At 53.0% G+C, this 23,256-nt stretch overlaps 1 protein-coding gene across 4 annotated transcripts in view; it reads left to right on the forward strand.

The window, feature by feature from the left end:
* Positions 1 to 23,256, forward strand: part of NECTIN1 (nectin cell adhesion molecule 1) — a 98,290-nt gene that overhangs the window by 67,731 nt on the left and 7,303 nt on the right. For all 4 annotated transcript variants that reach the window (XM_085560223.1, XM_085560224.1, XM_085560225.1 and 1 more), the window contains exons 6-8: positions 15,116 to 15,263; positions 17,095 to 17,182; positions 17,640 to 17,750. In XM_085560223.1, coding sequence (XP_085416349.1) covers positions 15,116 to 15,263; positions 17,095 to 17,182; positions 17,640 to 17,750 — 347 coding nt within the window. The remainder of the gene's footprint in view (positions 1 to 15,115; positions 15,264 to 17,094; positions 17,183 to 17,639; positions 17,751 to 23,256) is intronic.

A 23,256-nucleotide genomic window follows, 5' to 3' on the forward strand; every position in this document is an offset into this window, starting at 1 on the left:
ATGTTTTATAGTGCCACACGTGCCTGCCGTGGCAATGGGGCTTCAAAACCCTCTGCAGGCTCAGGGTGAGCTCAGGGTGAGCTCAGGGTGAGCTCAGGGTGAGCTCAGGGCACACTGATGTCTTCTGAAGGCTGACCTGGAATGAAGACTAGATGGAGATAAAGAATAAAGTGGGGATTTATTCAAAGGATCTCCTCCATGGATGCACCTTGGGCAGAACCAGAGCCCAGCCAGGGCTGCACCCAAGATGAATCCAAATGGACACGAACCCAAGATGAACCCAAATGGTCCCAAAATGAATCCAGGATGAACCAAAATGGTCCCAAAATGAACCCAAGATGAACCCAAATGGCCACAAAACGAACCAAAGTGGTCCCAAAATGGTCCCAAAATGCACGAGCGCTCCCGGGGCTCTCCCTGGGATCAGTTCTGCTCCATTGGCACCTTGGAGTTCATTGTCCCATTCCAGCTTCAGCCCATCAGTCCCATCCTGCTGGTTTTTCTCTCTCCAGCCCACGGTGTTTGTGCTCCTGGGCTGAGGTTTGGATCATTTGTCCTTGGTGCCCAGCTGGAGCAGGAATTGTTTTGTGTCCCTGCTCTGTGCACAGAGCTCAGCATCCCCTCATGTGAAGCCCAGACCCACACACTGAAGCAGCTCAGATCCTGAAAAATAGAAAATCTAAACCTGAGGCATCAGTATCCCCATGTCACTGCCCTTGGGAAGGACACTTGGTGTGGAAGGAGGCTGCAAAGGAAGCCTGGTTCCCAGAGACCGAGGCCAGGCTTTGGCCAGGGAAGGACAGACAGGGCAGGCAAGGATCAGAGGAAACATTTCTGCTGTCCTTGCTCTGCCATTCTCTGGGAAAGTGGGATACTCCCTGGGAAGGGGTTTTTGCACCCAGCCTCAGCACGTGGCTGCTCAATCTGAGCCAGACCCCAGAGCTCAGCAGGGGGAGAGGGATGCTGACCCCAACTCGGATTGGAGCTGGAGGGAGAGGGTGATGCTCAGGATGAGGCTGGGAAGGAGAGGTTTGGGGCTTGTGCCAGGGCAGCAGGAGGCTGGCACCACGCTGGTGCCCTGGGTGCAGCCTGGCAGGAGAACTGTGGGAATCCAGAGCTTTCCTCTGGCTGCCCTGGGACCCTGGCAGGGGTCAGGAACCCCCTGGACAGAGCCCCCAGAGACACTGGCTGTGATCTCTGGCCATGGAAAAGAGTTTCCAATCTTACAGGATCGATTACCAGCTCTGAGTGTTTGATATCAGTAATAATTAAGTGTGGCACATGTGCAAAAGTAAAATTTTAGGATTCTAGATGAGGGGTCCAAAGGGGACAAGCTGGAGGAAATTGGGTGTGCCTTGTCCTTTTTCTCCTTCTTCATGCCCTCCATGTCTCACTGTGGTGTTGGCATTTTTCTGTTGGTTCAGGCTGGGGACACACTGTCCAACGTAGGTGACAGATATTGGCACGTTCTTGTAAATGCAGCCCAGGGAGTTTCTGGTATTGAATGTTTGTCACATCCCACTGAGGGCAGAGCCCCACACGCTGCCCTGCAGGACAGAGCTGGGCAGGGCAGCAGAACATGTGAGAGATAAACAGAATAAACAACCTGGAAACCAGCACAGACCAATTATGGCTTCTGCTTTGGCAGGGGGCTGACAGACAGAGATTTTCTACAATCTCAGAATCATCAATAGCTCAGATTCCAACAGGGAATCCTCCAAACTCCTGCACTGCTCACAGGATCTGTCCTCCTGCTTTGGGAGGGATTAGAGAGCCCTGGGAATGCTTTCCTTGTGGAAGAGGAGGAAAAACCAGGCTTCAAGGGGACCTGTGGCCACTCTCAGGGCTGTGTCTGCTCTCCCCACGTTTCCCCTCTCATCTTGCCCCGTTAGCCACGGCACCTGCTGGAGGTGCAGCTTTCCTCCAGGAGTGACCACAGCTCCCAGCAGCTGCCTCAGGCACCTCTGGGGATGGAGGGGAACAAAAGGAGCCCTGCAGAGCTGGGGCTGAGACGGGAAGAAGGACAGGAGGGGCTGTCCTGGCTGGGATGAGCCCCTGGGAAATGCTGACCTCAAGAGTTCAGCGATGATGGATAAACCCCAGGGCCTGGGGCCTCTCCTCAGCAGCTCGGGTTGCAGAGGGCTGGAGCAGCAGGAGCAGCCCCCCATGCAGTGCCCCCAAGGATTGGGTTTCTTTGGAACCAAGCAGAAACACGCTGGGGGTGGGAATGCCAGCAGTGCCTGCAGCCCATGGTATAAAACATAAAGTGGCTTGGATCCCTTCTCCAAGGCACAGCCCTGCAGGAGAGCCCTGCTGGCCCCAAAAAGGGGCTGCAGGACCCCCGGGAGCAGCACAGGCTGAGGCAGGAGGAGATTTGTGGCTCTGAGCGTGGTGGGATTCACCACCCTGCACTGGGAGGTGCACGCGGAATTTGGGGATGGAACGTCCCTGGTGGAGGTGCAGAGCCAGGTTCCCATCTGTTGTGGTTTGATATGGAAAAAGAATTTTTTTTAGAAGGAAGAGGTTAATTTAAATATTAACTAATTAAAGGTAGATATGTTTTTGAGACTGTAGAGGGGTTAAAAGTAGAATTTTTAGGAGAATTTGCTTTTTTTTGGTTTTAGTTCATGCATAGTATAGCTTTTTTTCTGCTTGGTTGTGGCTGGGTGGGGGAGGGAAGGCTTGTACCTTGATTAAAGTAAGTTAAAGAGTAGAAACACTGGAACTGAAACTATTTTAAAATACCTGCTCTCAATCGCATTTCACAGCATTCAATTAAGAAATTGCATTTTCATGGGGGCACTGGCATTGTGCCTGTATCAAACCATGACCCCATCCTGTGCATCCCCTCACCATTCCTGGCTACCACGGGGGTTTATTTGTGCCCAAATAAAGGGGTTGGAGTAGGATTTGTGGTGAGACACAGCTCAGGGTAATCAGGGAATTTCCGGGGAACCTGCCCCATATCCCTGGGACAGCACCTAGGATGAACACCCTGCACAACACCCAAAACCTGGGGGATCTCCCAGGGATGCACAGAATCAGAGCTGGAAGTGCAGGAGGCAAAGGGCTCCAGCAGGCAGAGGAGAAGGCAGGGACTGGGAGATGTCAAACCAGTCAGGGGCACTGGAAACGGGTCAGGTCGCTGAAACGAGTGACCTTCAATCCCAAATTCCTTGTGAGGTGAGAGGCAATCCATGCTCAGCTCAGCTCAGAGCACTCAAGGTTACACAGAGCCCATTAAATCTCCTCCAGCTACTGCTGGATAAATGGAACCAAGAGAAACTCACGGTGCAGCCTGAATTACTTGTAGCAACAAATATGTTTGATTAAGGTTGCGTTTGGTTTTTTTTTGTTTTTTTGGGTTTGTTGTTTGTTTTTTTTTTTCCACTTTCAAATTATTTGCAATCTCCAGTTTGATTTGTATGAACATATTTGTTGGAGGAAATTGCTTTATGCAAATGGATTCCAGCTGAGGGACCTGTGACACCAGAAGTGCTGTTGAGCCTCAGATGCCCTCGGTGGTGCCTGGCAGAAGGCAAGGAGGGCTGGTTCTCTCCTCCTCCTGCCAAACAAGGCATTTCACAGCCTTCCCAGACGTGTTGAGATGCAGCCTGGATTTAGAGAGCATTTGCAGAACAAGGCTCAGCCTGTAAAAAGAGAAAAAAAAAAAAAGAATAAAAAATGGATGCGTGATGCACTGCTGGAATTTCACTTCCTAGCGAGCAGAAATCAGAGAGCCAGGCTGATATTTTCACCTGAAATGTAGGGTAAAAACGTTGTGTCACCCTCCAGGGGCTGAATGATTGAAAGGCAGTGATTTATGGACACCTGCCAGCCGAGCTGCTCCCTTCACCTGAGCTGAACGTGGCCTCATCTGGCTAAGCCAGGCTCCAGGTGAGCAAGGGATGCTCCCTCCTCCACAGATTTCACAACCCCTGGACCAAACCCAGGTCCTGGCAGGAAGCAGGCAGGGGGTTTTGTCTGAATGGGTGAGGATTTGGGGAGGAAAAAGGGTTGAATGTGAACAGTAAATGGTCTTTTAGTGCCTCGGTGCTGTGGTTTGCTGGGGAGCTCAGCACTGGCTAAACCCCAGGAGGTGATTAGGGATCCAATCCTGAGGGATCAAAGGGAGCTGTGAGAGGAGGGGGCTTCTGATTTTCTTGGTTTTCAAGCCCTTTTCCAGCCTCACCCCCGAGTCCCAGGTGCATTCCTGGGATGCCCTGAGGTGCAGGGAGGGAGGGTGTGGGAATGTTTCCCTCTCTCCCTCATCTCCCTGAACCCCCCAAACTCCTGCCAGCCTGCTTTCCTCACGGTTTGGGAAAGAAATTTGCCAACTTCCCAACTTCACACCTGTCAGGTTCCACTGATTGCCCGTGGAGGGAGGGAAGGAGGGAAGGAGGGAGTCCATCCCTCTGGCTCTGCTCACCAGGGGAAATCCCTCCATTCCCCGAGGAATAAATCTTCATTTCCAGCCTCTGCTGCAGCTCCCAGTCCTTGCAGTGACCCTGCCACCAGAACAACGCACAGTGGCTTTCTGCTGGCACCCAGATCTGTCCACCCAGGGCGCTGCCCCCACCCCGAAATGCTCCATAATTCCCCCAGTGTGCCCAGCCCAGCTGCTGCCAGCTGTGCTCTGAATGCTGCAGCTGCCTGGGGCTATGAATGGAATGGGAATGGGGTGGGAATGCCAAATTGGAGTAAACACTGCCCAGCAATAATGGCATGGGGGGGCTTTGCAAGGGGAGGAATCGTAATTAAATAGAAATTAGTTACATAAATGGTCACTTCCTGGGGTTTGGTTGACGTCCGATTAACTGAACTTTTAATTTGCATAAGCAATAAATGTTTAATTATGTTATTAATATATTTGAGTTGAGGAGCTTATGGGGTTTTATAATTGGCATTTAACTAGATAGTTCCAGCATATTAACTGATGCTTTATAGCTCCGTGTGAGCTTCTCCAATTATAACTGACCTAAAAATTTGCTTGGAGGACCTGCCTTGGAAGTGTTACCTGAGCAACAGAGTGGGGGGAGGCGAAGAGGAGGATGTCCCCGAAAGGAGGGATGTGCACAGACAGCTCTGCAGCCTGCACAGGGGCTCTGAGAGCCCTGTGTCCTCCCTAGAATGTCCTTTCCTCAAGGCCCTGTGCCACAGGGGTCACCTCCCCTCTCCTGGCATCCAGAGGCTGACACCCAGCAGGGGATTGGGGTGGGAGGAGGTTGGGAGGTGGGGAGGGCTTGTCCTGGGTTAGGGGGTGACCTTGTGACTGACCAGCTCTGGCACCCTCTGTGTTCAGATCCCAAATCCTGTCAGCCACTCCAAAGCTGTTTTTTATCCCATCTCTACGCTTGCTTTGATGACAGGACTGGTTTAGTAGGCAAAAAGTGACATTGTGTCTGACTGACAAGGCCCATTTCCCACGAACCTCACAGACTGGCATTGATTATATTCCTGCCTTTTAATTCTTTATTACCTGGAGCCTGTGTTTGCTTTTTCCATGGTGCCAGGGAACCACCCTGTAGGATTCAAGTCATTCTCTGTGCCCTCCTCCACTCTGCTGGAATTTAACCTTTTCAAACTTAACCATTTTAACAAATAGCAAAAAACCAACAGCAGTGAGTTTGGAATCTCCTCAGCTGAGCCTTTCAACCCCTCTGTTTGCTTATAATAAGTGGAGTATCTAAGGAGATGATATCCAGCAAGCTCCTCAGCCCTGCCACCCTCAAACACAGGGAAATTGTTTTGTCATCTCAGAAGCCACAAACAAAAACGTGACAGTCCCCAGAGACAGATCATGAGCAGCTTTTCAAACCTTGTGCCTTCTCTGCATCATTTCAGCCCTCTTGACCACATCCACCTGCTGCGGTGCCCGTGGAGCAGTGCAGGGATGTTGTTTAGTCCTGTTGTGGCTTCTCTCATTCCTCCCTTTCCTGCTTTTCCATTTGCTCCATGCTGGAGAAAGGGGAAGCTCCGTGTCCCAGCTGAGAAACTCCCAGCTGAGTGAGGCTGCACGGTGAATTATTGGTGCTTTTATCATTTCAGAACTTAGGTGAGGTGGGAAGGTGTGTGAGAAACCTCTCAGTGCCATTAACAGGAGGGAGAAATCAGGAAAAGGGGCAGGAAGGGGAAGTCTGAGTTGTTTTCCACAGCAGGTCCCTCTCCTGGGGACCAGCTGGGGACACCAGGACAGGGCTGGTGACAGTCCTGGAAGGTGTGTGCGGGGCAGGAGGGGAGGCAGCAGCACCAGAGCCACAGGAGCATCCAGCAACTCCATCCTCACACATCTGGCAGCTCCCTCCCTGCTCCAGGAGGCTGGAGAGTCACTTTTTGGCCTGGGTTGCTGCAGCTCTCAGGGGTTTTTGGGGGAGGAGAGATGGAAGGGGGTGCGAGGAGCAGCCTGGAGCCCTCCCTGCTGCTGCAGCTGCCTGGGGACAGCACAGGGCTGTCCTGTTCCTGTTACAGTGAGCTCATGGCACTCTATTTCCCCTTCCTGAGACCCTGTGGCTCTGCTCAGATAACCCTGGACCCTCCTTCCTGCCCCAAGGGAGAGCCAGGGAAGCCCACCCTGTCCAAAGTCTGTACAGACCCCTGACAATTCCTGTTCTCTTTTGCCCCTCTCTCCACATGGACACCACAGAATAAAGAGAGCTGAACCAACGTATTTCAGGGTAAGAGCCTCTTTTGGGAATCTTTGCCATCTCCTGACATTCCTCCCCTCACAGCCTTGGATCTCTGGGCTGGCTGATATTCAGGGGGCTGTGTGAGGGAGGAACATCACTGTCCTCCTTTCCCTGCCCACGCACGACAGGGAAGCAGAGCAGCTCCTCCTCACCCTGCCGGGCATCCCCTGGGTCCCTGGATGCAAACAGGAGGGGAGGTGAGTTCATCCTCTGGAGACATCCAGGACACAGCTGCCCGCTGCTGTGAACACCCCCACGGCAACAGGAGACAAACAGGGCCCGGGGCACACAGCCAGGCACAGCCAGACGTTCCCAGGAGTGCTGCTGGGGATCGCTGAGCAAATTAACTCTATTAACACAACTGATGAGAGCCTGAGCTGCAGTTCCTGTGCCTTCTATCTGACAGAATTCATCTGGTGGCTGCTTGTAATAGCGTGACCTTAATGGACTCATCAAGGGAGCAGGGCTGTATCTCTGGCTGAACGTGGGTTTGGGAGCACGCTGTGCTCCGGGCAGGCTGCTGAGAGCAGGACAGGAACATTCTGGTGTAATGGGCTGCAGGATCTGGCCCCTCCATCCCTCCAGGAGAGGCAATTTCAAGTGTCATCACCTCCTCGAAACTGAGCGGCAGAAGAAATAAATTACTAAAGGGATTTGATTGTTCATTACTCTGCCAAGCTGCAAGGAAATGAAGCAGAACTAAAATTAAGGGCTGCGAGGCAGAGGAAATGCCAGAGAACATTTCCCTTCTTCTCCAGGGCTCATCTTCCTCCCCAAACAGGCTGGGCTGCTCCCCATCCTGCAAGTCCTGGGCTGTGGGAGGCAGGGGGGTCTGTGGGGTTGGCCAAGCAAGGTGAGGAGAGGGCAGGTGAGTTTGGGGTGGATTAGTGGCAGCAAGGTCATGTTTGCCCCCTCTTTGCTGGAGTGGCACAGAGAATCAAAACCAGCCCAGGAAGAGGAATCTGTGGTGGAGCTCCCACCAGAGTTCTGCAGAATCCTCATCCCTGCTGGATCCCGTGGGGAAAACACCCTGCTCCCACTGCTGCATCCAAACCCCAGCCTTGTTAGTGGCCACTGGCAGCATAAAAAGGGAGGTCACCAAGGGCTAGGGCCACATTCCAGACATGTTTTTGCGGCCAGCAGCTCTTTAACCAGATGTGATTTAACCAAGGATGGTGCTGCCTGCAGGGGAGGGGAGGAGAGGGACAAACTGGTCCTTACTGGAGAGATCCCAGCATGGCAAAGCCATTCCCCAGCTGGAATGTGTGTGAAATCCCCACTAAAAGCCAAGCACGTCCCAGTGTCCACTTCAAAGCAGGCACCCCAGGGAGGGCTGGATCCACACATTGCACTTCCAGGCTCTCCCAAAACCTCCTCAGAGAGGCTTGAGAAGCCTCAAAGTGCCAGTTGGGATGGCAGAAATGACAGAGGGAAGGAAAAGTGGTCAGGGATCTTCAAGGGATGCTGTGATCAGTACCCAGACAGGGGGATGGCCGTGCTGGGAGCGAGCTGAGCACCCAGAGGACACCCGGATTTCTGGGCCTCAGTGGAGGGAAATTAGAGAGGGACAGAGGGATTCCCACTCGTGGGAGGGAGAGAAAGGACAATGCAGAGGGGTCGGGGAATTTGTGTGTTTAACCACGCTGGGGGACACTGGTTGTGCCCCCATCACACTCACGATAAAAGCCGGGCAGTCCCAGCACCCCTCTGCAGGGGCCAGCAGTGCCCTGTGGGAGGTGAGCAGCACATTTTGGGGGCCCAGCCTGTGCAGAGGGGGATTTCCAGGGAAATGAGGCATTGTCAGGATCGCAGCCATGCCTTGGCACTCACCTGTGCGGTGGCTGATTGTGTAAGTGAGAGTTACATCAACAAACACCCCGATGGGAGAGGCTGTGAGGGCTCTGAAAATTCCATCTGACTTATATCAGGGCACGGAGGCAGAAGAGCAGCTCTGCCTTCATTTTGGTGTTTAACCTTTAGCTGGCTGTGCTGCAAAATGTGGAACAGGTCAAGGTTATCTCGAATCAGGATGTTCCCTGCTGCCAGATCTTTGTAGGCTTTCAAACCTCATCAGGAGGAAAGGAAAACGAACCAGGGGGACAGGAAGCATTCCTCAGCCAAAGACATCCTGGATGTAACAAGTTTTAAGGATGGGGTAAATGAAGATGTTGTCTATCAGTGGAACAGACAGCAGATAGCATCTCTTGCTCCAGGACCTTCTGGAACCAATAAACCTTAAGGATGTGTTAAATCAAGATGCTGATGGATGTCTGTGTGGCAAAACATGCAAGGCCCATGCATCCTGTAGCTGAATTATCTTCATCATAATACTGAAAATCACATCACAAAGGCCCTGCCCAGGAGAAAACTCTTCCCCTGAGCATGTGTAGAAGTTTGCTGGGTTTACATAACTGCCCATGGGAATTACTAACATGATGCTTTTGTCTCCAAGTGAAGCCCAGACACTCTTCCTGCTCAGAAAAGCCACTGAACCACTCCTGCTCCCCGAGCTGAGCTCCAGCTGCCCCTGTTCCCCTCCCTGGAGGAGCAGCCCTTGGTGACAGAGCTGGGTGTGGATCCTGCCAGGGGTTAAGTGGTGCTGCAAGCCACAAATTGATGTGGAACTGTGGGAACCCAGGGCTTCCCTCTGGCTGCCCTGGCAGGGGTCAGGAACCCCCTGGACAGAGCCCCCAGAGACACTGGCTGTGATCTCTGGCCATGGAAAAGAGTTTTCAACCTTACAGGATGAATTACAAGCTCTGAGTGTTTGATATAAGGAATTCTGAGATTGTGGAAAGTCTCTGCCTGTCACCCCCTGCCAAAGCAGAAGCCAGAATTGGTCTGTGCTGGTTTCCAGGTTGTTTATTCTGTTTATCTCTCACATGTTCTGCTGCCCTGCCCAGCTCTGTCCTGCAGGGCAGCGTGTGGGGCTCTGCCCTCAGTGGGATGTGACAAACATTCAATACCAGAAACTCCCTGGGCTGCATTTACAAGAACGTGCCAATATCTGTCACCTACGTTGGACAGTGTGTCCCCAGCCTGAACCAACAGAAAAATGCCAACACCACAGTGAGACATGGAGGGCATGAAGAAGGAGAAAAAGGACAAGGCACACCCAATTTCCTCCATCTTGTCCCCTTTGGACCCCTCATCTAGAATCCTAAAATTTTACTTTTGCACCCGTGCCACACTTAATTATTACTGATATCAAACACTCAGAGCTGGTAATTGATCCTGTAAGATTGAAAACTCTTTTCCATGGGCAGAGATCACAGCCAGTGTCTCTGGGGGCTCTGTCCAGGGGGGTTCCTGACCCCTGCCAGGGTCCCAGGGCAGCCAGAGAGAAGCCCTGGGTTCCCACATCCCTGGAAGGTTTTCACTGAATTAACACAGAAACCCTCCCCACTTTTCTCTCTCAGACTTCAGATCCCTTTAAAACCCCCAGTGCCTTGCAAGTCCCACTTTTTATCCCCCCCTTTGCCCTGTCAGCTCCTGGGAACAGCTTCCTATTAACCCTTTGCTAACAAAAGGCATCACAACAAGGCTGGGAACCAGCTTGTGCCTGGGGGTGTGTGCTCTACCGGAGCGTGTCTCAAATTAGGCAATCCTGCTCCTGCCTTCAGAACCAAGCTGGGGAAGTATTTGTTCTGCCAAGCTTTTCAACTCGGTTTAATTTAGCTCAGTGAACTTGTCTCAGGCTCCCTGGAATGTGTCAGGTGGGGTGCATTATAAATATGCATCAGCTGAGATCATTGTCTTGCTCAAAGGACCAGCAGGGAGAAAGAGTCCGGCAAATGTCTCCGTCCACCAGGTCAGGCTAGAGGGACACACAGCCATGGCTAGCAGGACACACAGCCATGGCTAGCAGGAAAAAAACCCATGGCTAGCAGGACACACAGCCATGGCTAGCAGGACACACAGCCATGGCTAGCAGGATAAACACCCATGGCTAGCAGGACACACAGCCATGGCTAGAGGGACACACAGCCATGGCTAACAGACACACAGCCATGGCTAGCAGGACACACAGCCATGGCTAGAGGGACACACAGCCATGGCTAGCAGGATAAACACCCATGGCTAGCAGGACACACAGCCATGGCTAACAGACACACAGCCATGGCTAGCAGGACACACAGCCATGGCTAGAGGGACATACAGCCATGGCTAGCAGGACACACAGCCATGGCTAGCAGGATAAACACCCATGGCTAGCAGGACACACAGCCATGGCTAACAGACACACCTCCATGGCTAGCAGGACACACAGCCATGGCTAGAGGGACACACAGCCATGGCTAGCAGGACACACAGCCATGGCTAGCAGACACACCTCCATGGCTAGCAGGACACACAGCCATGGCTAGCAGGACACACAGCCATGGCTAGCAGGACACACAGCCATGGCTAGAGGGACACACAGCCATGGCTAGCAGGACACACAGCCATGGCTAGCAGACACACCTCCATGGCTAGTGGTGTCCCTCTGGGAATGGCTGGCCTGTTGCAGCGTGGTCCCCTGGGCTCTGGGGATGGGGAATTGGCCATCAGCCCCTCCGAGGGGGTCCCTGGCCTGGCTGGTGCAAGGCTCCTCCTCTCCAAAGCCACCAGGTCACCGGGAATGACACTTCATGGAGGGACAGCCATTCCCTCCCTTCCTGCCTCTGCCTCCATCCCCACCAGAGCCGTGGGAGAAGAGAGCAATGAACAAAACAGCTCTGCCAGAGACTGGGGGTGGGACGCCCTTCTTTTCTCCTTAATTGTAATCCTGTGAATTAATTCAGCTTCCAGCAGGAACGAGGAGTTTCCCAGCAGCCCTCAGACATCCAGATAAGGCTGAGCTGTTTGTTGAGCCCCTCTGGGTTCTCTGCTACCTGCCTCACTGCCAACTGCTTCACACCAACTTTTTTTCCTTCTTTTTTTTTTATTTTCTTTTTTAATTTTTTTTTTTGAGAGAATTTTAGATTGCTCAAGCATGACAGAGCACGGGGGTTTGCATTCTTAATTGGCAAAGCCTTTTCCCACTCCCGTTTGGAGGCCCCTGAGCTGTCCTGCCAATTTATTCCGATCCTGATTCACAAGCCTTGCAGACATCTTCCCAAGGCTGCCCAAAAGCTGTGAATCCTCATCTGGCACTTCTGGGCATCTCCTGAGGCTCTTCTGGTCTTCTCTTTGACTTGAAATGTCCTTTTTTGCAGCCACCCTCCCCTACAGAAAAGCCCTGGTGGTGCCCTCCAAACTGTACCGACCACAACCCTTCCCCAGGGGGAAATAAATAGTGGATAGAGATTAAAAAATAGGTTTGAAAGGAAAAAAAATAAAAAAAGTAAGAGGGAAGAGCAAGCTTAAAGTGAAGTTTCTCTCTAATTCTCGTTTTTCTCTATCCTGGGCACTTTCCTGCTCTCTCAGGACCTTCTTCCCTCATTTATCTTCCTCACCTCCTGGGGTTTCACTGTCACCTCTGCCACCTCCCTGCCTGGAACCCTGCAGAGCCATCAGCAGCACTTCAGAGTGGCTGTGACTGTCCCCAGCAAGACGAGCTGCAGGGGTAGGGGCAGGATTTGTTGTCACAGGGCTGTGCCATGCCCTGGTGCTTGTCCCTAAAGGCCACACAGCCCTGGGATGGGCTCTGACACCGGGATGTTCCTACAGAGAGCCTGGCAGGGAGAGGGATGCCCACAAACACCCAAATATCTGCAATTCTCCTTGTGTTCATACACGAGCCTGGGAGGGAGAGGATTCCCACAAACACCCAAATATCTGCAATTCTCCTTGTGTTCATACACAGAGCCTGGGAGGGAGAGGGATGCCCACAAATACCCAAATATCTGCAATTCTCCTTGTGTTCCTACAGAGAGCCTGCGAGGGAGAGGGATGCCCACAAACACCCAAATATCTGCAATTCTCCTTGTGTTCATACACGAGCCTGGCAGGAGAGGGATGCCCACAAACACCCAAATATCTGCAATTCTCCTTGTGCTCATACACAGAGCCTGGGAGGGAGAGGGATGCCCACAAATACCCAAATATCTGCAATTCTCCTTGTGTTCCTTCATTCTCTCACCCCTATCCTCCCCTCACTGCTCTGTATTCATCTCTCCCTCTTCTGCCGTATTTCCCCCACCTCGAAATTTTCTCAGCTCCTTCCTGCTGCCACCCAGCCTCACCTGACTTCTTGGAGATCCGTTTTATGTATTTATTTCTTTTCCCTCTTTCTCCTTCCACCCTTTCCCCTCCCCTACACTGCTGATTTACAGCAGCAGCGGGAGGCTGATGTTCTCTGCTCGCTCCCTGCCATCCCGAGAGCCATCAGGGGCCAATCCATCACAGAAACGCCCCAGCCAAAAAGTGACTGGGACATTCTTTACAGCCACAATCCCAAATTCTGGCCTGGGAGGGCTCTGCAGTGAGATGTCAGCTGTGAGAGAGATGTCTGGAGGCACAAATATTATTCACAAGGTGTTGTGGCTTACGGAGGAGGGAAGAGAAGTGGCTGCCACCGCGGGTTCTGATGGCTCCAGCGTCCTGCCACCAAAAACAGAGCTCGGAGCTCTTCATGAGGAGCAGGGAAGGCAGGGGGAGGCTGGGGTGGCAAAGTTTGGCAGGAGAAAAGCAGGATTTTGTGGGAAAGGGAAGAATGGGACATTGGTGTCAGAGCAATTCCCAGCGTGGGGCTGGGAGCTCCGGTGCTCTGTGCAATGTGGGGTGGAGCGGAGCAGGGGGGGTTCCCAGGGAGATGTTTGCACACCTGAGTTCACTCCTGGCTGGCAGCAGCAAATCTGAGAGCTGGGGAAGGCTGGCTGGGAGGGGAGATCTGGGAATACTCACTTGGAAATGATCCAGCACAGCCCTTTTGAGACTGCAGCTGGCACGGGGGGGTTTATGGATAAGCAAGTGCTGCATCCCTGGAGGTGAAGTGGGAGTTAAAGGCAGGTTTTTCACCCTGAAAAATCCTGGATTCGTCATCCTGTGTGGTTTGGGAATGTGTGCAGATGTTTTATAGCCACATGCATTTCGTTTTACTACTTTGCACGTGGAAAGCAGGCCTAATTCAGAGGCCTTGGGGATGGGTAGTTTAGGGAAGATTCTGGTACCCAAAGCCAAAATTGTTGCAGAATAAGATCAATTATCCCAGTCTGGTCTCTAAGAGCACCCAGTAGCCAGGGCATTAAGAAAAGTACAAAAATTAGATGTGACAGACAAGTTCTACAAAGCCCCTTGTTCCCTCATCCCTGTCTTGCTCCCCTCCCCTGAATATCTTTTCCTCCTCCTCCTCCTCCTTCTTCCTCCATCCCAATTATCTCCTCCTTTCATCACTGCCTGAGTTGTAAGTACAAAGTACCAATTAGCTGGTTTTCAAGTTTAATTAGGTTGGAAGGTAGAGCAAATTAAATCCTTTTATCGCAGGTTTCAAAGCGCTTTTCCCATCGGGATGGGTTTCCTTTGGATGAGGCCCATGTTTGTCACCAAGGAGCTGGCCCAGGTCACCGAGCAGGGGACGAAATGCAAGACTGGGTCTGTCTCCCTCCTGCCCCTAAATCCTGCACTCAGAACGTCTCTTTTTGGGAAGGATTTGGGGTGCACAAACCTCTGCTGCGCCTCAACCAATTGAGCATTGCTCCTTTTGCTCCTCAGCTCGTTTCAAGAACATTCCAGCAGCACCAGGAATTCAGTGAGGGCGCTGGGACAAAGCCCAGCAGAAGGCTTTCAAAATACTTCAACAGTATCAAGCAGCAGGCCCACATGAATGCTTGGAAGCACCTTTATTCCCTAAACCCTTCTTCCTTTGAGGCCTGAACAAAGGCAGGAAAGCGGATCCAGGAATAAACACCTGAGGATGAAATTGCAGAGCGGAGTGAGGAAGTGTTTAACTCTTGGAGACACAATTGTAGCCACGATTTCTCTTCCTCTTGAGCTCTGAGCAGTGCATTTCAATAGGATCTGCCTCCCTCCATGGAGCTGCTGGGCAGGGATGTCACAGTGCGCTCCTGGGCACCCTGTGCCCCCTTCCCCGGGACCCTGTGGCTCTGATCAGATAACCCTGGACCCTCCTTCCTGCCCCAACAGGAGAGCCAGGGAAGCCCACCCTGTCCAAAGTCTGTACAGACCCCTGACAATTCCTGTTCTCTTTTGCCCCTCTCTCCACATGGACATCACAGAATAAAGAGAGCTGAATCAATGTATTTCGGGGTAAGAGCCTCTTTTGGGAATCTTTGCCATCTCCTGATATTCCTCCCCTCACAGCCTTGGATCTCTGGGCTAGCTGATATTCAGGGGGCTGTGTGAGGTGGGAACGTCACAGGGACACTGGGGCAAGCTCCGGGATTCATCCTCACCTTTGCTCCTGGAATCCCTGGCGGTGCCCGCACCACCCCAACTGCGTTTTTGGTGTCCTAACCCTTTCCCCCGTGCTTCCCTGTGTGTTGCAGACAAGCCACTACCTCAGAGTGCCCCGGGAGGCATCATCGGGATCGTGGGAGGCGTCATCGCCGCCGCCTTCATCATCGGCGTGGCCGTCACCGTCATCATCGTCTACAGGCGGCAGCAGAAGAGCCGCTCCAGCACGGACCACGACCTGTGAGTGGCACAAGCACTGCCCACCCCACTGCAGGTCCCTGGGGATGGGGGACAGCACCTCTGGCCCTTCCTCCACCTGCACAACTTGCTGGCAAAATGTTTTCCTGCTGCTTCTGTCTCGTTCCTCTATCAGCTTCCCCTCCTTGGGGCTTCCCGGTGCTTCCCATCCTGCTGGCTGCTGTTTCTGAGCTCTTAGCACAGCCCAAAGTGGGAGTTGGAGCACAGGGATGCTCCACCAGGTGCTGGATTTGCTGTGGCACATCCTTGGGGCAGGGGCTCGGTGCCACTGTGCCCCTCCGTGGGTAGAGGAGGATCCTCTTCCTCCTTTCCCAGTGACTTTAGGCTCCTGAATGAGACTGAATCCCATCCTGCCACCAGAGAGGGGCTTCTGCTAGATCCTGAGCACCCCTGAATGCATCCCAAAGTGTCTGGAAAGGCTTCACATCCACCAGCATTGCCGTTTTGCAACTATGGGTGACATAAACTCTGTCAACAGCAGGGACAGAGGCCAGCACAGGGGCTCCTCTTTGGAGCTGGGCTTTGCTCTGCTCAGCACAGGGCAGCCGAGATCCCAGGCAGGGAACTGGGTGGTGTGGAGGTCCCTTTGTGCAGCAGGAACCTCTCCAGGAGCATTCAGGGCTCTGCTGAACAGCTCCATCTTGTCACCAGCTCTTCACCTCCTCCCTCCCCGCCTCGCAGGGGAGGCAAAGCCCAGCACCCAGAGGTTGCTTTTATGTTCCCCCACCCCCCACCTCATTGTTGTCACACCTTGGGCACATTTTGTGCTCCATTTAATCCCATTTGAGAGAGGGCACTGGAGGATAGCGGGAGAGGAGCGGGGGAAGCGGCAGGAGAGGCAGAAAGGCACACAAACAACAAAAACCAGCACCACAAGGTGAAATTGCATCAACAGCAGCGGGCCTGTGATGGAGATGCATTCTGACAATCCACTTCCCACAATGGCCCTCCACCAGGCTCAGGGAAGAGCCACTTTAGCTGAGAATAGAAACACAACCGTGCCCGGCTCTGCCGAGGTGCTGCCTCTATTGTGGAGGCTGATCCCGAAGGTAATAGCATTTCTTTTCTGCAGAGCCACGAAGTCAATGTTTTACAGAGCCCCGGGGACCTGTGCTGCCCTCCCTGCCACCAGAACATTCCAGTCCCACGCTGGAATCCAAGGGAAGGCGCCCATCTCCATCAGATCCGTGGAGCCTGCACGGGGAGAAGGGAGGGGGGCAGCCAGCTAATTAGTGGATCAGAGTTTTAATAAGTTTTGTAAAAGGATTAGACACATCTGTGCATGTGAACAGAATGTGCAGAGACAGTCTCCAGGCTGGGATTACCGTGGCTGCCAATCCCAATGCTCTGGGGTAAGAGCTGATCCTTGGCGAGGGTCGGGGATAAATGTCCCTGCCTGGCAGAGCGTGGCCGTGAGGAGGATTCAAACTCCTCCCGGGAAGCCGTGGCAGGGCTGGCATGGCAGAGAAATGCCAGGCTGGGGCTGGCATCACCTCCTTATCGCTTTCTGGTACCTCAGAGCCGTGGCACAAACACCTCCCAAGGGATGGTTTGCAGTTATCCCAGCTGCAGCCTCGGGATCTGCCCTCGGACACGGGGATTTGCCTGGAATAGGGACAGAACGCTTGGAGGGAGTTTATTTCCATGAACAGTTCTAATTGGGGTGAGACAAAGGGCACGGGGGAGTTCCTGAGGATAATCTGTGTGATTGTATTGGCAGTTTGGTGACAAACACAATCAAATCCTTGGGCACATCAAAGCAGCAGAACCTTTTCTCCTGCTTCTCACTCAGCAGCCTCTCCTGTCCCTGCAGGATTGACCTCCCTCCATCCCACAAACCTGCCCCTCCACCAAGGAGGAAACAGGACACGAAAAGCCACCTGACTCCAGAAGACATCCAGGTAAAAACCTGCAAATTCCTGCCTCTGGCATGGAAAACTGATCCCAAGCAGCGTCCACAGTGCCTGGATTTTGGGAAATGGGGCTTGCAAGAGCAAAGAAGTTCCTGAATTGAGTTTGAGGGGCAGAAAATGAGGATTTTTCACAGCCAGGTTGCATGGGACTCTGAGAAACTTGGTCCAGTGGGAGGTTTGAACTGAATTATCTTTAAGGTGCCTTCCAACCCAAACTGTTCTATGACTCTGTGATTCTGTGAGTCTGTGACTCGTCCCCCCAGAATTCCAAGTCTAGCATTAATTAAAAGCTATAATTTGGATTCTGCTCTGCCCCTCTGGTGGACAGTGGAGTCTGAAGGGGTTGGTGTTGGGTTGTGGTGTCACCTGAAGCAGAGCTTGCCCCAAGCTGTGCCAGAGGATAACCCTTGCTCTTCTCATCCTTCTCCTGTCCCCCCTGCTCCAGGTTGTTCACTTGGACAACATGAAACACGAGGAGGAGATCCAGAAGTTCCCTCTGCAGACTCCCTACTACGACACGGCAGCCCCCGAGCCCTCTCCCTACAGCGACACACTGGTAAGGAGCTCAGGGTGACAGTGGCACTGCCTGGCACCCCACCTGGCACGCAGCACCCACGGCTCTCCCATCCTGCAGGACAGCAGCCGCCACACTCTGATCCCAGCTCACCCTGATTCCAGAGGTCCCACAGCTGTGCCTTGATGGGTGAAATGCCCTGCCCACCCCGAATTCTCTACCTGCAACCCACCTACCCCACGCTCAGCTCCTGCAAGGAGCCCCTGTTGGGGTTTGCAGCTGAGGGAAGCAGCAGGGAGAGCTTCACAAAGCAATTATCTGCAGGGCAGAGCGTGCCAGCGTTTGACTCTCACTTGACAACAACAAGTTATTTAAACCTCTTTTTTTTTTTTTTTTTTCTGGTGTGTGGATTTGTTCAGCCTCAGATGGGAGATGTTAATGTGAGGCAGCAGCAGCGGGGAGAGATTAAGGGTCAGGAGGAGATTCTGGCAGTCACATGGGAAAGGCTGGTTTGCAAGGAGTGAGGGCATGTTAGATGTGAAGGCATAGGGAACAGAAAACAGGTGAGATTAGAGTGAGTTTTTGATGAGAAAACAGAAAACCATCCCCCTGCCAGGCCTTGGACAGCATCCTTTCCCTCCCTCACCCCATGGCATGGGGATACTCTGGATTTTTTGCCACAGCAGACAAGATATCCCATTGTAAATCCTTCAGGTCTCTCCCAAACTCCTCCTCAGCAGGAGTTCAGAGCACTGCACACGCAGCCTGGTGCTTCAGCAGAGTCAACTCCCAGCCTGGAGAAAGGTGCAGAAACATCAGCCCAGACTGGAGTAGCTTTTTATGAACATCACTAATTATAGCCCCGTCCATCCCAGAGTGACCCTGCCACGTGTGCTCCTGTACAGATAATGGAAGGACAGGGCCCAGTGACCTTTGGCTGGCACAAGTCTGAAGCCGGGGGTGCTGGAAATCAAAAGGCACAGTTCTGTGCTGAGCCGGGTGGATGTGATCCTACTGACTTCATCCCTAAAGGAAAACTTCCCCTTGGAGCCCTCCCTCAGCCCTGGGGCTGCTCCCCAGCTCTTTCTGCTCCTTGCTGAGTTTTAAATGAAGCACAGGATGTTGGAGCGAGACCACTGCTTGAAAAGCATCTGAAAGCTGCATTTCAGGCAAGCGGGAGGACGGAGGAGCTCATTTTGGGAAATAACGAGCAGTCAGTTAATTAAGTGGCTGAGTTAGCGATGCGAGATGGGGCCTGATGGGTTGCTGCTCCGTAACCATGGCAACAGAGTTTGCTGCTCTCCATCCTGGCCGGAGAAGCATTTCCATGTCCCAGGTCTGGAATTTCCATGTCCTAGGCCTGGCATTTCCATGTCCTAGGCCTGGCATTTCCATGTCCTAGGCCTGGCATTTCCGTGTCCTAGGCCTGGCATTTCCGTGTCCCAGGCCTGGCATTTCCATGTCCTAGGCCTGGCATTTCCGTGTCCCAGGCCTGGCATTTCCATGTCCTAGGCCTGGCATTTCCGTGTCCTAGGCCTGGCATTTCCATGTCCCAGGCCTGGCATTTCCGTGTCCTAGGCCTGGCATTTCCATGTCCCAGGTCTGGAATTTCCATGTTCCAGGCCTGGCATTTCCGTGTCCCAGGCCTGGCATTTCCGTGTCCCAGGCCTGGCATTTCCGTGTTCCAGGCCTGGCATTTCCGTGTCCCAGGCCTGGCATTTCCGTGTCCTAGGCCTGGCATTTCCGTGTCCTAGGCCTGGCATTTCCATGTCCTAGGCCTGGCATTTCCATGTCCTAGGCCTGGCATTTCCGTGTCCTAGGCCTGGCATTTCCGTGTCCCAGGCCTGGCATTTCCGTGTCCTAGGCCTGGCATTTCCGTGTCCCAGGCCTGGCATTTCCGTGTCCCAGGCCTGGCATTTCCGTGTCCCAGGCCTGGCATTTCCATGTTCCAGGCCTGGCATTTCCATGTCCCAGGCCTGGCATTTCCGTGTCCCAGGCCTGGCACCGGCCGCTCCTCACCCGTGGATTCAGCCAGAGGGTGATGGACTGTGGAGATCTCCTTTCACTTGACCTGTCAGCATTCAGAAACACAAATAATCACAGGATATGATTATCTACAGGTGTTTTATTGAGAGCTCTGGGAATCAGGGGTACAGACCCAAATCTGACTCCGACACGGCTTTCGAGCTGAACGTATTTTATATTCTATCCTTATATAACTTACATATTAATTATTAAACTTATATTGTTCTATTGTATACATTGACATGAGTTTCTCACGATTTTTCTTAGATCCCTGACCACAGTTTCTCATGATTAAACAGTAATTATATTTAATTACTAAACAACCATCACGTCTAACAATTATATCATTTATCATGTACTAGCTACACAGCTGCAGTTCTAGCAAGTACTAGTTCTTCACGTGCTTAATGTATTTATTTTTCCAGGGCCTACTAAGCTTATTTTCCTGTTAATCCTAAACCCCCATGATTTTAAACCCCTTTTACTATCAGGCCCACCAAGAACTGGCTCTGCAGCAAGGACGGGGTGTCTGGGGGGCTGCAGCTCCTGGCAGGGGCCTGGCACAGCTGTGGCAGAGTCCTGTCCCTGGCCTGGCACGGACCTGCGCCGTGCCCTGGCTCCCTGCCCCAGCAGCAGGATGCAGCCTGCTCCCATTCCTCGCTGAATCGCTGCATCCTTCGGGCAGGCAGCTGCCTGGTGCACTTTGGGGCTGCCAAGGGACACAGGGCTGGTCCTTGTGCTGATTTTGCTGCATTCTTCCCAGGTCAACAGGCAGGACGTGCTGCCTCAGCCAGGCCAGAGCTGGGCTGGGCTGTCCGGCCACGCTTTGCAAAGGAACAAGCTTTGCCTTCCTCCCTGCAGGGAAAAAAAAAAGTGGCTTGCATCACTTTTTTTCACCCTTAAAGCGCTGCAGAAGCTGCCGTTTGATGTCACAGTGGGAAGCCCCAGGGAACAGCAGTGGTTAGCAAAACCACCATGGGATGGAGCAAGACCTGCCCAGTCCTTCAGCTGAGGGCTGGGCCAGCTGGAGGATGAGGAGGGAAGCGCATCCCTGCTCCCTGCCAGCCCCACTTTGGCACAGCCCTGCTCCCAGCTGCTCACAATGCAGATGCAGGCGGCTGCTCCGGGGTATCCGTGGTTCTGGGATCCCCGAGAGGGAAAGGCACGGCAGAAAGGCAGGATATTCTTGTTCTGCCTGTGCCTCGTCTGCAGATTTGGCTTTGGGAGGGGAGTGAAGGAGATGAGAGTGGAAGGGAGCAGATTCTGCAGGAAAACGGGGCGGGCGCGTTCAGCTTTGAACGAATCGTGCAAAACCTCGTAATTTGGGATAAAGCAGATTGATCACGAGGCGACATGAAAGCCACGACGGTTTAACAGCACTGGGATGGGAGTCAGGGAGTGATTAGAGATGGCAAAGAGTGAGGGAGGGGGGAATGGGAGAAATTCCAGGAGGAAATCAAAGAGGCAGGTGGAGGAGGAACCTCCAGGAGGGTGTGCAGGGACGTGCGTGTGGACGTGTGCTGGCAGGGGACCAGGACAAAGGGAGAGGCTGGGGCACGTCTGCAGGGTCAGGATGGATGCAGGAGGGAGCAGAGCCATGAAGGAATCTGTGTTTTTAGGTGTTGCAAAGCCAACGCAGATCTGACAGCCCCAAGGACAGTGGCACGGACAGGCTGCAGGGGTGGTGTAGGGGGGCAGGAGCTGCCTGCAGGGGTTTTTTTTGGGCAGTTTTGGGGTAACAGTGAGGATATCAAAGCAGGAGAGCGTGCTCCAGGTGTGTGGGGTGAAGGCAGGTGTGCTCTGCCAGTGCTTTTGTGTGTGCGAGAGGCAGCAGGAGCCAGAGAGAGGAGGAGGCACAAACACAGCTGTGATTAGTGTCCGTGTCAGCAGGGCCCATTTGCACAGGTAGAGGGGGAAGTTTCATTGCTGCAGACAACAAAATAATTTCTCTGGGTTTGCAGGGCAATTACCGGGGTGCCAGTGGTGATGATTTACACCGAGCGCTTGCGTGAGGCAGTGCTGGGCCTTGTATACAAGGCACATTATTGATATTGTAATAAATTCTGCTCCAAACAGGCAGCAAGGAGCAGGAGCGAGCCCAGGAGTGGGAGAAAGCAAGGGAAATCCATGGAGAAAACACCTCCTGTGGGAAGGAAGCAGGAGAGGGGTGAGGCAAAGTAGGCAGGAGAAATGAGGAGATAAAACTTAGTCTGGCTTCCTCCAGGAAGGTGCTGAGACACAAAATTCAGGAGGAGAGAGCTCTGCAAGGCCTGGATTTAGGTCTGAAGCTGGAGTTGGCATTGCTAATTTTCCTAAATGTCCAAATTCCAGGTCCAGACACGAAGCAGAGGCTCCGTAGGATGTGCTGCTTGCATGCCAGCAACTTGCCACTGCCATCTGGCCACCAAGGGCAGGACAGAGGTGACCTCCAGCCCTCTGCTCCCCCAGCCCCCAGCTTTGCTGAGCTCTGGGAATGCTGCTGCAGCCCCGTTCCCCTCCATTCCCCTCATCCTGTGGCTGAGGGGCAGATCAGGGAGCCAAGCCCTGGCACGGGCCAGCGCAGCAGGCAGAGATAATCACTGAGTGAACAGCCCCTTCCAGCAACAGGCACTCAACCAGCTCATTACAGGGCTATAAACTTCTAAAAACGGCTCAGCCACAGCTGCTAGGCGGCTGAGGACACTTCCAAACACAGAGGAGAGGAACACTTTCAAATTAAACACCTTTTGCACCGCTGCCATGCGGTGCAGCCATTCTGGAAAGGGGAGAGAGAGACTGGAAAGCTGTTTTGTTTGCAAGAGACACCTCTCTCCTCTCAGAGAGGCTCAGCAGATGCCTGGCTAATGCTGGCACTGAAAGAAGCCCCAAAAGCGAGGATTAAAGAAGCCAGGATCCCCCTCACACCGTGGCTGCTGGCACCAAGGCTCCTCCTGGTGATCCTCACTCCCCCCTGAGCCACCAGCTCCGGGCTCTCCTGCCTTCCAGGCTTCTCCCATTGTTATCTGCATGAAAGATGTTTGGGTAGGAACGACCAGACAAATTGGATAATATTCCATTCATGCAGTCCTTGCTGATAAGCCTGCTTAGTGAAGGAATACCCATAAATATTTCCATGCCAAAGGAGGATGCTTTTAGCATCTCTCAGACCCCGTTATAATGACAAAACCGTGCTGCAGAGGCAAACTGCAGTGCCAAGCTGTGCAGCCAAGCCTTGTGCTAAACGAGGCTCTTCAGCACTCCACAGCGTCCCCACATTGGGGCAGAACAACACTGACATTCCCCTCTGGCCATGCCTTTGGAGTTTTGGCTTTAAAGCTGTTCCTTCCCAGTATCTCCTTCCCAAAACCCCAAATTTCAAACCAAGGATTTTCACTCACGTTCCCCAAACCTGAGTTTGCAAGGAATCCCAAACTCCTGGGTTAGAACTGACAGCTCAGGTGCAGGGAAAGGTTTGAAGTCACTGATCCAGCCCCAGCTAAGGAAAATGCTGATCCCAGAGGGGTTCAGTGGGAGAGCAGAGCAG

Source organism: Lonchura striata, chromosome 24, assembly GCF_050655825.1.
Source record: "Lonchura striata isolate lonStrDom1 chromosome 24, ASM5065582v1, whole genome shotgun sequence".
Classification (NCBI taxonomy): domain Eukaryota; kingdom Metazoa; phylum Chordata; class Aves; order Passeriformes; family Estrildidae; genus Lonchura; species Lonchura striata.